Source organism: Stegostoma tigrinum, chromosome 28, assembly GCF_030684315.1.
Source record: "Stegostoma tigrinum isolate sSteTig4 chromosome 28, sSteTig4.hap1, whole genome shotgun sequence".
Classification (NCBI taxonomy): Eukaryota; Metazoa; Chordata; class Chondrichthyes; order Orectolobiformes; family Stegostomatidae; genus Stegostoma; species Stegostoma tigrinum.
In genome coordinates, this window is record NC_081381.1 from 33,422,134 (window position 1) to 33,435,921 (window position 13,788).

The 13,788-nt window shown below is 46.9% G+C and overlaps 1 protein-coding gene across 6 annotated transcripts in view; it reads right to left on the reverse strand.

The window, feature by feature from the left end:
* Positions 1 to 13,788, reverse strand: part of LOC125466570 (kazrin-like) — a 607,575-nt gene that overhangs the window by 132,411 nt on the left and 461,376 nt on the right. For all 6 annotated transcript variants that reach the window (XM_048561207.2, XM_048561206.2, XM_048561210.2 and 3 more), the window contains one exon: positions 5,821 to 6,007. In XM_048561207.2, the coding sequence (XP_048417164.1) occupies positions 5,821 to 6,007 (187 nt within the window). The remainder of the gene's footprint in view (positions 1 to 5,820; positions 6,008 to 13,788) is intronic.

Sequence of the window (13,788 nt, forward strand, 5' to 3'; positions counted from 1 at the left end):
ATGATGGGTGGCACGGTGGCTCAGTGGTTAACACTGCTGCTTCACAGTGCCAGGGACCCAGGTTTGGTTCCACCCTCGGGTGGCTGACTGTGTGCAGTTTGCACATTCTCCCCATGTCTGCATGGGTTTTCTTCGGGTGCTCCGGTTTCTTCCTACAGTCTAAAGATGTGCAGGTTGGGTAGATTGGCCATGCTAAATTGCCCATAGCATTCAGAGATGTGTAGATTAGGTGGGATATAGGGGGATGGGTCTGGGTGGGTGCTCTAAGGGTCAGTGTGGACTTGTTGGACCAAAGGGCCTGTTTCCACACTGTAAGGATTCTATGATCTTAAAATACACCATTCTGGGTGAGATACAGGTTTTCTATTTATCCCTTTCAAGAAAAGGGAGTAAACAGCCAGTTGAACTGTGGCCTGTGTGTGCTACTAGTAGGTTTCGATGTGATGAGGCTGAGCAGGGAAACATGTATGGTCTCTTCATCTCTACTTACTTTCTGTCTAGAGCGAAGGCAGTGGGAATGGCAGTAAGGGCAGTAGCATGCTCTTCTTGCAGGATGTGGGAGATCAGGGGGGCTTCCAGTGTCCCTGGTGACTACACCAGTGGGAAGTGCACCCGGCTGCATCTCCTGGAAGATCGTGTTAGGGAATGGGAGCTGGAGCTGGATGCACTCAGTATCATCCCGGGGTGCAGATAGCAAAATTGATAAGAGCTACAGTGGAGTGGTCACTCCTGTAAGGAGCTGGGTGACCACCAGAAGAGGTAAAGTCGGGGGAGGCAGATAGTACAGGGTTCCCCTGTGGCCATTCCCCTCAATAACAGGTACACTGTTTCGGATACTGTTGTGGGAGGGATGACCTTTCAGAGGCTAGCAGCAGCACAGTCGGGTCAGTGATACTGTGACCGGCCCTGAGACTCAGAGGGAAAGGGTGCAGTCAGACAGAGCAATACTGACAGGAGACTCAGTTATGAGGGGGTCAGACAGGAGATTCTGCGGCTGCAGAAGAAACACCAGAATGGTATGTTGCCTCCCGGGTGCCAGGGTCAAGGATGTCTCTGAGTGGTTGCAGGACATTCTGAAGGGGGAGGTTGAACAGCCAGAGGTCCTTGTGCACATTGATACAAATGACATGGGTAGACAAAGGGATGGAGTTTTGTGAAATGAGTATTGGGAGTTAGGCAAGAAGTTAAAATGCAGGACTTCAAAGGTAGTGATTTCCAGATTACTCCCAGTACCACGTACCAGTGAGCATAGAAAGATAGACCAGATGAATGTGCAGCTGAGGAACTGGTGTAGGGGACAGGGTTTTCAGTTCTTGGATCATTGGGATCTCTTCTGCGGCAGAGATGACCTATACAAGAAGGATGAGTTGCACTTGAACTGGAGGGTTCCATTGTCCATTTATTAGTGTTATCCTGGAGTGTTTAAACTAGTTTGGCAGGAGGGGTGGGACTCTGAATAAGAGAGGGGCCATCGAGAAGTCAGGAAAATACGTTAGTCATTAAGAACAAGTTCACTATTCAGAATAGCCAGGGGCACAGTGAAGAGACGGAAATGACTCATGGTTTGAAGTGCATTTATTTCAATGCACGAGGCCTGACTGGTAAGCCATGAATGGGCTCTGGGGACTGGGATGTTATAGCCATAACAGAAACATGGCTGAGAGAAGGGCAGGGCTGGCAGCTCAATGTTCCAGGGTACAGAAGCCATGGATGTGACAGAAGTACAAGTAAGGGGGAGTTGCCCATTTGATAAGGACGGACTTAACTGTGCTTAGAGAGGATATTCTTAAGTGTTCATCAAATGAGGCCATATGCTCAGAACTTAGAAACAAGAAAGGTATGATCACTCTGTGGGGACCCCCAGATAGCCAGTGAGTACTAGAGGAGCAATTGTGTAGAGAGATTGCAGTTGCCAGTAGGAATAATGGAGTAGTATTGGTTGGAGATTTTAATTTCCTCTGTGTTGACTAGGCCACCCAGAGTGTAAAAGGCCTGGAGGAATTGGAATTTGTCAAATGTGTCCAAGAAAGGTTCCTAAGTCAATATGTAGAGGGTCCTACTTGGAAGGGTGCAACACTGGACCAGCTGTTAGGAAATGAAGTAGGGCAAGCGACTGAAGTACCAGTCAGACAGCACTTTGGGTCCAGTGAACATAACTCTCTTAGTTTTAACATAGTTATGGAAAAAGATAGGATCGGACAGGTACACAGATTAAGGCACTAAACTGGAGCAGAGCCAATTTTGGAGCCATGAAGTAGGATCTAGCAGCGGTCAATTGGGTGAGTCTGTTTGAAGGAAATGACTGGCAAATGGTTGGCTTTTAAAAATGTGATATGAAGAGTCGAGAGACCAGTGTGTGCCTGTTGGGGTGAAGGGAAAAGCTGGCATGTTTAGGGATCCCTGGCTGACAAGGCACGTTGAGGCTCTGGTCAGGAAAAAGGAGGCATACATTGGATTTAAGCTATTAGGCTCAAGTGAATCCCTAGATGACTATAAAAAGTGTAGGAGCACATTTAAGAGGAAAATCAGAAGAGCAAAATGAGGGTATGAGATGAATCTGGCAGGTAACGTTAAAGATAATCACAAGAGGTTCTATAGCTGTATTAAAAGGGTGACTAGAGAGATTATAGGTCCCTTTAAAGTTCAGCTTGGCTGTCTATGTGTGGAGCCACAGGAGACTGGGAGATTTTTAATGAATATTTCTCCTCAATGTTAACAGAGGAGAGAACTACGGATGCTAAGGAAATAAGGGGAACAGACAGGTGGTGTTTGCAACCTTACAGCGCGTTAAGGTGGATAAATTCCCTGGGACTGATCAAGTCCATCCTCGGACATTGTGAGAGGCTAGGGAAGAAATTGCAGAGGCCCTTATAGAGATTTTTGCTTCATCTTTAGCCACTGGAGGGCGGCTAACGTTGTCCCATTGTTTCAGAAAGGTAGCAAAGATAAGCCAGGGAACTAGAGGCCAGTGAGCCTGACATCAGTGGTAAGCAAGTTATTGGAGAGGATACTGAAAGACAGGATCAATCAACATTTGGATAGTCAAGGTCTTATGAGGGGTAGTGAGCACGGATTTGTGCGTGGCAAGTCATGCCTGACAAATCCTTTACAGTTTTTTGAGGAGGTAACCATGAGGATAGATGAGGGAGCAGTGGATGTTGTCTATATAGACTTTAATAAGATCTTTTACAAGGGCCACATGGCAGGCTAGTCTTATACTGCTTGGGACGCAGGGAGAGCTTCCTAATTGGATTCAAAATTGGCTCAATGGTAGGAAGCAGAGGGTGATGGTCAAAGGTTGTTTCTCAGACTGGAGGCCTGTGACTAGTGATATGCTACAGGGGTCGGTGCTGGGACCTTTGTTATTGACATAAATGACCTGGATGAGAATGTACAAGACATGATTAGTAAGTTTGCAGATGATACACAATTAGGAGGCATCATTGATAGTGAGAAAGGTTATCAAAAATTACAGAGGGATCTTGATCAGATGGGGAAGTGGGCTGAGGACAGGCAAATGCAATTCAATACAGATAAGTGTGAGGTGTTGCACTTTGGAAAGTCAAACCAAGGTAGGGCTTATATAGTAAACAGTAAGGTCCACCGGAGTGTTGTGGGCCTCAGGGACCTAGGAGTACGCGCATATAGTTCACTGAAAGCAGCGTCACAGGTAGACAGGGTGGTGAAGAAGGTATTTAGCAAGCTGGCCTTCACTGGTCGAGGCATTGAGCATAGGAGTTAGGATGTTATGTTACAGTTGTACAAATCATTGGTGAGGCCAGATTTGGAGTATTGTGTACATTTTTGGTCACCGTGTTATAGAAAAGACATAGTTAAACTGGCAAGTGTGCAAAATAGATTTACGAGGATGTTGCCAGGACTAGTAGATCTGAGTTATAGGGAGAGGTTGGCCAGGATAGGACTTTATTCTTTGGAACATAGGAGAATGAGGGATGACCTTACTGAGGTGTGTGACATCATGAGGGGCATAGATAGGATGAATGCACGCAGTCTTTTCTTCAGGGATGGGGAATTGAAAACTAGAGGCATAGGGTTAAGGTGAGAGGGGCAACGTCTTCACACAGAGAGTGGTGTGTATGTGTAAATGGGCTGCCAGAGAAAGTGGTTCAGGCAGGTACAATAGTAACATTTAAAAATCATTTGGATAGGTACATGGATAGGAAGGGTTTAGAGGGATATGGACCAAATGAAGGCAATTGGAACTAGCTGAGAGGGCACCGTGGTCAGCATGGACCAGTTTGGGACGAAGGGCCTGTTTCCATGCTGTTTTACTCAATGATACTAGGTGCGCTATGTAGTTCCTTTCCCCTCAGAAGAGCAAATTACCAGGGAGGCACGTAGTTAAAGGGTAGACGAGGATTTAAGGAGAATTCTTTATGCTCAGTGGGTGGTAGGTATCTGGAGCTCGCTGTCTGAGAGGGTTGAAGTAGGCAGCAAAGGACTTTCAGAGATTTACAAGGGTTCTGTTGTTAATCTATAGTTTCCCACATACAACAGTTTCCACTTTTCCTTTTCCAAATCACCACTGGGAATGAGCCAAGCTGTATTTATTTTTGAGTCAATAAACGTGGAGCTGGAAAAGCACAGAAGGTCAGACAGCATTTCAGGAGCAGGGAAGTCAACATTTTGGGCCTAAACCCCTTTTTTAATCAATTCACCTCCAAACTACCAACTACTTTAACAAATTACAAACTCTAAAGATCACAGGTTTTTTTTGTTTTCCACTTTTTAATAAGCCCACCACTTTCAAACATTCCCTACTGGTTTATGTGAGCACCCAATTTACAATGGGTCAAACAACAACTAAAAGGTGAAAGGGACAGGGGAAGGGACTAAATCCGATCATCCTGTTGGTGGGGAGGATAATGTGCCCCGCCCCTAAAGTACCTACCTCTCTCTGAAAGCTTTGAGGGTGCTAGTGGACACTATGTGCTGCCTCTCTTAAAGAACAACAGATATAGGCTCCAACAGCCTATATGGTCCACAGACTCACAGCACCACAGAATAAATAGTGGGGCTGAGAGAAGGATCATGGAATCCCCACAATGGGGGAAGTAGGACATGTGGCCCATCGAGTCTAAACCATTCCACCGAACAGCATCTCACCCAGACCCACCCTGCAATTCCTATGACTAATCCACCTAGCCTGCACATCCCTGGGCACTATGGGTAATTTAGCGTGGCTAACCCACCTAGTCTGCACATCCCTGGGCGCTATGGGTAATTTAGCGTGGCTAACCCACCTAGCCTGCACATCCCTGGGCACTATGGGTAATTTAGCATGGCTAATCCACCTCGCCTGTACATCCCTGGGCACTATGGGTAATTTAGCGTGGCTAACCCACCTAGCCTGCACATCCCTGGGCACGATGGGTAATTTAGCGTGGCTAACCCACCTCGCCTGCACATCCCTGGGCACGATGGGTAATTTAGCGTGGCTAACCCACCTCGCCTGTACATCCCTGGGCACTGTGGGTAATTTAGCATGGCTAACCCACCTAAGCCTGCACATCCCTGGGCATTACAGGCAATCTCTCATGGCCAGGTCACACTATCTTTGGGCTGCACGAGGAAACCGGAGCAGCCGGCCGAAACCCATGTGGACACGGGGTGGGGGGGAGACGCACAAACTCCACACAGACAGCTCAGCTCTTTTTATTGCTAAAAGCCTACATAGACCTGGTTTAGGAACTCAGTCTTTATCTGAGAAAAGTATTCAGCGTCATTCCATCAAATGCAAAGTATCCTATGAGAACAGAGTAGGCAAACAGGAAGACCTTTTGTCCTCTGAGGCCATACCTTGCCGGTCTACTGGGTGGTGATGTGTGTGATACAACGTCTGCTGGCTCTGTCGGATTGCAGCAGTGAGAGGGAGGTCTGACTGCGTTACCCACTCCTGATTCCCATTCAGCATACTCTCGCTCGGCATCGCCAGTGAGTGCCGCTTGGGCACATCCTTGGTCAGTGTGGCTAACGACTGCTTGGCCTGCAAAAAAGAACAGAAGCTGAGTGAAAGCCTGTGAGGAGCCAGGTATCCGTGTGGGGGTCTGAGGCGGGAATTCTGTACGGAATGAACAACTACTTTTTTTTGGGGGGGGGGGGGCGGGGGGAGGAAGAGGCCGTGCAGGGCTCCCAACTTCATCTACAGCACAACCACCAAATTTTAAACAAAAAGGTTAAACATGTTTCAAACCAAATCATTCAGCAAGGACCTAACACCTCCTATCGTTACTGAGAAACTCATGCAATACTGCGTGCATTCACAAAAACATACAAAAAATACCCGTGGCCGGGATTCGATTACTCTGAAATGGCAGTACTGTAGCTGGTGGGCTTTTGCAAAAGTTACCTCATGGTTGTGTCATTACCCATGTGAGGTCCGAAATGAACAATGCAACTTGACGGTTACGGGAACAAGAATTGCTCTCGGGGAAGAGGAGACACCACTGAACAGAACTTCTAGGCAGGGCCTCACTGTAACCTTGCTGGCAGGATAATGACACTGGTGGATGGCAATGTTAAGAAACGACAATGCCTTCGTCGTTAGGTGGGTGTACGCAGCAACCAGTGTGCCAAAGCACCGTGTACTGTGTCAATGCCACAATCAGGCTCGGGCTCGGGAGAGGTGCGGAAGAGATTAAGAGCTTTGTTTCTGATCATTATCCAAAGTCTCCAGCTGGGTGGCCAACGTGGGGGTGTGTGCTTGTTGGATGGACTTGGTGGTGATATGAGCCATTATGCCAGCATTCATTAGGGTGCCTGAGGCTGACAAAACAGGACGTGGGCATTGGAAAGAGAATTTAGACAGGATCAGGCACTTTCAAATCTGCATTAGCAGCTGGAAGCAAGGCAAAAGAAATGACTTAACTATCAGGGCGTGGAGGCTGTTACTGGGGACAAGAACAAGTCTGATCACTCCTTGTTTATAAAGCAGGCTGACAAGTCAACTGGACCAGCCTCACCACTATAACATTAGGAAAAGATACTGCTCAGATTAGGTTAGTTCCTTTAAGTGGGCGACAACTACATGTAGCGTTGTTTGTTAGCTCCTAAGGCGAGAGGTAAAAGTGATGTTTGGAATCATCCCACTCAAAAACGACTAAAGGCTACTTGAAAGAGAGCCAAAGTATTATCTGCAGCAGAGCAGGCTGCGGTGTGGGAACATGGCCAACAGGCAATAGAAAGAAAATGTAACTGTACAGAAAGTAGGCACTTTGTCATACCTGAAGCAGGGATTGCACATCTGAAGAGGCTGCAGACTGTCACATAAAGACAAGTGGCTTATTTCCCAGCTTGTGGAACACACACCTTGTCTGAATGTCCTGGGCCACTGAGGATTCTGCTTGCACTGTGGACATACAGCTTGGTGGATGCAGGAGCCTTTAGCAGCAGATGTTAACCTGGGCCTAAAGGTTTCCAGCCAAACAGTATTTCAACATCATTGATATTGTGCCTACCAGTCCACATTACTGACCATTTCACAGATTCCGAATGCCAGAGCGGGGAGGCAAACTAGACTAACACCACATTGAAACGCCACTAAAGCACCTGGATGTTGGCAACCATTTTGTGCGTGAGTGTGATTTGGTTTGTGTGCTCCACTTTGGATATGGAACTGTTGAGTGCATTGGTTCTTCAACTGCCAGCTACTGGCACTGCTACAGACCCTGAAGAACTCAGGACAGTCAATGTGATTAAACAAACAGTGTGTCCTCCTCAGTGTGAAACACAGATACAGAGATACACGCACAATCAGAGACAGACACACACATGCGCAGAAAGACAGGCAGACACACACAGACAGAAACACAGACACACATTTGACATAAAGGTTCTGCAAACTCCCCTGAACTTCAGTGCGTAGCATTGGTACAGCAGGAGGTCCCTGTAAAACCACAACATTAAATAGTATGGAGGTAATAACCAACAATGAACGGTTCTGAAATCTGGGACTTCCAGTTGAAGGATAAGTCCAACACCTTTAACTGTCTTCTTCTACTGGCTGTGGTAGATGGGGAACTGCCCAAAACTGAACAATCTAGAAAACTGAGTGGGCAGCGTAGCAACACAAAAGATCAACAGAATGCTTCAGTACAGAGTCTGGTTGGAGTTAAGCCTTTACAGTTTGTAAAGATGCACATAGTTCCTTGCTGCTGTATTAAAAAGTACAGCATAGGTGCCGCCGATAGAGAGTTAACACTGGAACCTCCATGACTCAGACGACTATCACTCATCGAAGCCTGTGGGTTGAACATATGTCTGAGACATGACCTCACTGCTCAGTTTCTTTGGTTTGTTTCTCAACAGTGTCTTGTAGCACCTTTATTCCTGTGCACAGAGTGTAGGATATCATGTGCGTAAGCACATGGTGACTCTCAATGTTTCAATCACCCATTAAGGAGGAGAAAGAGAGAGGACCAAGCTGTGATAGGTGATAATGGAAGTTCCAGCAGATTGTTACAGTTGAGAAAAACTATCTGTGATCCACAAGATGTGCAGAGAGTGTGATAAATTATAATCTAACAATTTTTGAAACAACCTCAACAATGTAATCACTAGAATGGGAACTGGTGTCAATGTCCCAATGATGCCACGCTCCAACTGACTCCCTCTTTATCACATATTCCTGTAACGTGACTGAGCATTAGACTGAATAAAAAAACCACATTAACTCCTCACTCTAGAATCTCCATGAGTAATTAAGGACCATCCACCCAGTGTCACAAAAACATCCTCAGTGTAGTGGAAGAAACAGGGATAGGTACATTGGAAAGTTGAGTTTGGTTACAGATGCAACACATAGAAAACAAGGGGAAGTTAGAAAACAAACAAAGATCACGGGGTTACCATGGTGAAGGCACTGACAGCAAAATCACACAAGAATTAGCCAAACTTCTTTGGGAAAATGAAGTTTTTTTACTGGAAGGGTTTGATGCTAGTTGTTTTGCTTTGATGAGTTCTATCATTAGAAAATAATACTTGGATTTTTGGTTCTGTTGGGTGTGGAGGTAACTCAGGTTCCCTAAGTTTGAGAGAGTTCTATCAAAGTCTCCTAAAGTTTAAAAATCCCACACACACATGGAAGATCAGGAACCGCAAACAATTAAGGATGGCTGTGTAAAAAGGACACAAGTCCAGGTTTGGATTCTGGATTCTTGACTCCATATTCAGTGATGCCAAATGTTGCCAAAATTTGGAATGAAGTGCCTTACGAACCAACAGAATTACACAGAGGAGCTGTGTAATTACTTCAATTACTGGAGTACTAAGCTACAAACACACAACGGCTCAAGGCAAATGGGACAGGAACAGAAAATTGGTAATGCAAAAACAGAAATGGGGAGAAAAGAGTGAACCTTAATCAAAATGTATTGATATTGAGGACATCAACCTTCTGTATGTAGGATGTAGTCAGGATTGAGGGAGGGAGGGAGTGGGTCACAGCCAGGGAGTAAAGGAGTGGGTCATGGTTGGGGAGTGAGGGTGCGGGCTACAGGTGGGGAGTGAGGGAGCGGGTCATGGTTAGGGCATGAGGGAGTGGGTCACTGCCAGGGTCGGGGAGCGAGGGAGTGGGTCATGGCCGGGGAGTGAGGGAGCGGGTCACAGTCGGGGAGCGAGGGAGTGGGTCACGGTTGGGGAGTGAAGGAGCGGGTCACAGTCGGGGAGCAAGGGAGCGGGTCACGGCCGGGGAGTGAGGGAGCGGGTCACGGCCGGGGAGTGAGGGAGTGGGTCATGGTCGGGGAGTGAGGGAGCCGGTCACGGCCGGGGAGCGAGGGAGCGGGTCATGGACGGGGAGCAAGGGAGCGGGCTCATAGTTGGGGAGTAAGGGAGCAGGTTACAGGTGGGGAGTGAGGGAGTAAGTCACGGCCAGGGCCGGGGAGTGAGGGAGCGGGTCACAGCCGGGGAGCGAGGGTGCGGGTCATGGCTGGGGAGCGAGGGAGCAGATCATAGTTGGGTAATGGCTGTATGTGTTACAGTGACAGGTGAGACATTGGTCTGAATGTTAGTTACAGCTGATGCTCAGCAATCTGGGCAGAACGACTGTACACCATGTTGATTTTAACAACTTGCCTTCATGTAGATATTAATCAACTACTTTGTGAACCCTATTGTCCTGCCTGTTCCCTGTAACTTCTGATACCCTTACTCACTAGGAACATATCTATCTCGGTCGTGAAAACAATCAATGACTTGGCCTCCATTGCCCTCTGTCACGATGGGATCCACAGATGCACCAGCCTCGGGCTGCAGAAACTCCTCCTCATCTCAGCTCTAAAGAGTCATCCCTTCACCCTGAGGCTCTGCCCTCGGGTTCTAGTCTCTCCTACTGGTGGAAACATCTTCTCCTCGTCCAATCTATTCAGGCCTCTCAGTATTCTGGAAGTTTCAGCCAGATTCCCCTCTACCTTCTAAACCCCATCGTGTACAGACCCAGAGTCTGCAACCACATATGACAAGCCCTTCATCCCTGGGATCAATCTTGTTAGCTCCTCTGGACCCCCTCCAATGTCAGCACATTCTTTTTCGGATAGGAGGCCCAAGACTGCTCACAATATTCCAAATGAGGTCTGACCAGAACCGTATGCCTCCTCAGCAGTACACGTTTGCAAACGAATGCACAATATTGCATTTGTTTACCTACCAGCCAACTGAACCTGCATGTTAACTTTAAGAGAATCGTGAACTAAGACGTCTAAGTCCCTTTGTGCTTCAGATTTTTGAAGCCTTTCCCCATTTATAAAACAGTCCATGCCTCTGTTTTTCCGACCAAAGTGCATAACCTCACATTTTCCCAGTGTATTCCATCTGCCACTTATTTGTCCATTTCCCTAGCCTATCCAAATCCTTCTGTGGCCTCCCCACTTCCTCAACACTACCTTCCCCTCCACCTAGCTTTGCAACAATGCACCAACCAGATCACTGATGTATAATGTAAATAGTTGTGGTCCCAAACTGACCCCTGCGGAACTCCACTAGTCATCAGCCACCATCCTGAAAAAGCTGTCTTTATCCAAACTCTTTGCTTTTGCCCCTAATATCATGGGCTCTAGCAGGCTCCTGTGCAGCTCCTTGTCAAAGGCTTTCTGGAAATTCAAATAGATCGTATCCACTGGCTCTCCTTTGTTTAATTTGCTCACTACCTCCAAAAAAGAATTCTAACAAATTTGCCAGGTATGACCTCCCCTTGACGAAGCTGTGCTGACTCAGTCCTGTTTTACCACGCACTTCCACGTACTCTGCAATCTCATCGTTAGTAGTGGCGTCCATAATCTCACAAATGGCTGAGGTTAGTCTAACCACTTTAGAATCATAGAATCCCTACAGTGTGGAAACAGGCCCTTTGGCCCAACTAGTCCACACTGCCCCTCACAGCATCCCACCCAGACCCATCCCCCTACAACCCACCTAATCTACACATCCCTGAACACTGCAGGCAATTTAGCATGGCCAATCAACTTAGCCTGCATATCTTTGGACTGCTTTAGACTTACAGCTTCCTGTCTTCTGCCTTCCTCCCTACTTAAACAGGTGTGTTACATTAGGCCTTTTCCAATCCTCTGGGACCCTCCCCGACTCCAGTGAGTCCTGGAAGATCACCAACACCTCTACAATCCCCTCAGCTACCTCCCTCAGGGCCCTGGGGTGTAGTCCATCCAGTTTGGGTCATTTATCCAACTTCAGACCTTTCAGCATCGCCAACACCTTCTCCTTGGTGATGGCCACCACACACTCACCTGCCCCCGACTTTCCTGAAGTTCTGGTATGATGCTGGTGTCTTCCATTGTGGAAACTGATGCCAAGTACTGAATCAGTTCCTCCACCATTTCTTTGACTCCCATTACTGCTTTACAGCCTGATTTTCCAGTGGTCCAATGTCCGCTCTTGCCTCTCTCTTACTGTTTACATATCTAAAAAAAAGCTTGCAATTTCTCTTTTTAAAATATGAGCTATCTTACCCTTCTATTTCATCCTTTCACCCCTCTGCCATACTGCTTTCTCATTTATCCTTCGCTGGTTTTTAAAGTCTCCACAATTGTCTGGCTTCCCACTACTCTTCACCACATCGTCTGTTTTCTCTTTCGCATTTATGCTGCCCCTGACTTCTCTCGTCAGCCATAGTTGCCTGTCCTCTGCTTTGTATGTTTCTTCTTCCTTGGGGTGAATTTCTGTTGTGCCTCCCAAATTGCCCCCTGAAACCCCTGCCCATGCTGCTCGACTATTTTCCCTGCTAGGCCCCCCTTCCAATACACTCTGGCCAGCTCCTGGCTCATGTCATTGTAGTTATCTATACTCAATTGTAACACCATTATATGTGATTCCAGCTTCTCCCTCGCAAACTACAAGGTGAATTCCATCATATTATGGTCACTGCTCACTTGGGGTTCGTGCACCTTAGGCTCCCTAATCAAGTCTGCCACATTACACATCACTAAATCCAGAATTGGCTGTTCCCTACTGGGTTCTGCTGCAAGCTGCTCCAGACAAAACCATTTTGTAGACATTCTGCAAATTCCTTTCTTGACCTCCGCTACCAACCTGATTTTCCCAGTCCACCTGTACACTGAAGTCCCCCACAATTACTGTAATAGTCCTTTCTTACATGCCTTCTCTGACCTCTGATTTATTCTCTTTCCCAAATCCTGACTATTGTTAGGAGACCCACACACAACTTCTATTGTGGTCTTTTTTACCTTTGCGGTTCCTGAGCTTTACCCACACAGATTCTACACCTTCCAACTCTATCGATTCTTGCTATTGATGTAATTCCATTTCTTACTAACAAGGCAACCCCAGTCCCTCCGCCTATCCTCCTGATAGGATGTGTATCCTCAAGTATTTAGTTCTCAGCCCTGATCCCCTTGCAGCCACCTCTCTGTGATACTCACAACATTGTACCTGTCAATTTCAATCTGTGCTACAAACTCATTTACCTAGTTTTGTATACTGCGTGCATTTAAACACAGCACCCTCAATCCTGCACTGACTGCCTCCCTCTCTCATAGCTGTCCCCTCATCTGCTGTGCTCGAAGTTAGATTCCTGGCCCGTTCCACACCCTCTGTCCTATCACTTGTTCTGGAAACTTCAATAACATCTGCTGAGCCCTCCCCACCACCTTTAATTCATTCAATTGTTTTCCACGCAAATGACCTCACCACTCACTGTTTAGTTTAAAGCCCTACTACAGCCCTAGTTGTGTGACAGTCCCAGCCTGATTCAGATGGAGCCTGTCCCACTGGAACAGCTCCCTCCTTCCCTAGGATTGGTATCAATGCCCCATGAATTCGAACCCTTTACTCCCACACCAATTTTTGAGCCTCGTATTACCTCTTTAATCCTGTTGACCCTGTGCCAATTTGCTCGTGATTCTGGGGGTAACCCAGAGATTATTACCTTTGCAGTTCAGTTTTGTAATTTAAACCCCTAGCTGCTCATACTCCCTCAACAGGACCTCTTTCCACTTTCTACTGATATTGTTTGTATCATAGAGTCATACAGCACAGAAACAGATCCTTCGGTCCAACCAGTCTACGCCAAACATAATCCCAAACTAAACTAGTCCCACCTGCCTGCTCCTGGCCCATATCCCTCTGAACCTTTCATGTACTTAGCCAAATGTCTTTTAAACATTGTAACTGTGCCCACATCCACCCCTTCCTCATGAAGTTCATTCCACACGCGAACCATCCTCTGTGTAAAAAATTTGCCTCATGTCTTTTTTAAATTCCCCTCCTCTCACCTTAGAAATGTACCCCCTAGTCTTGAAA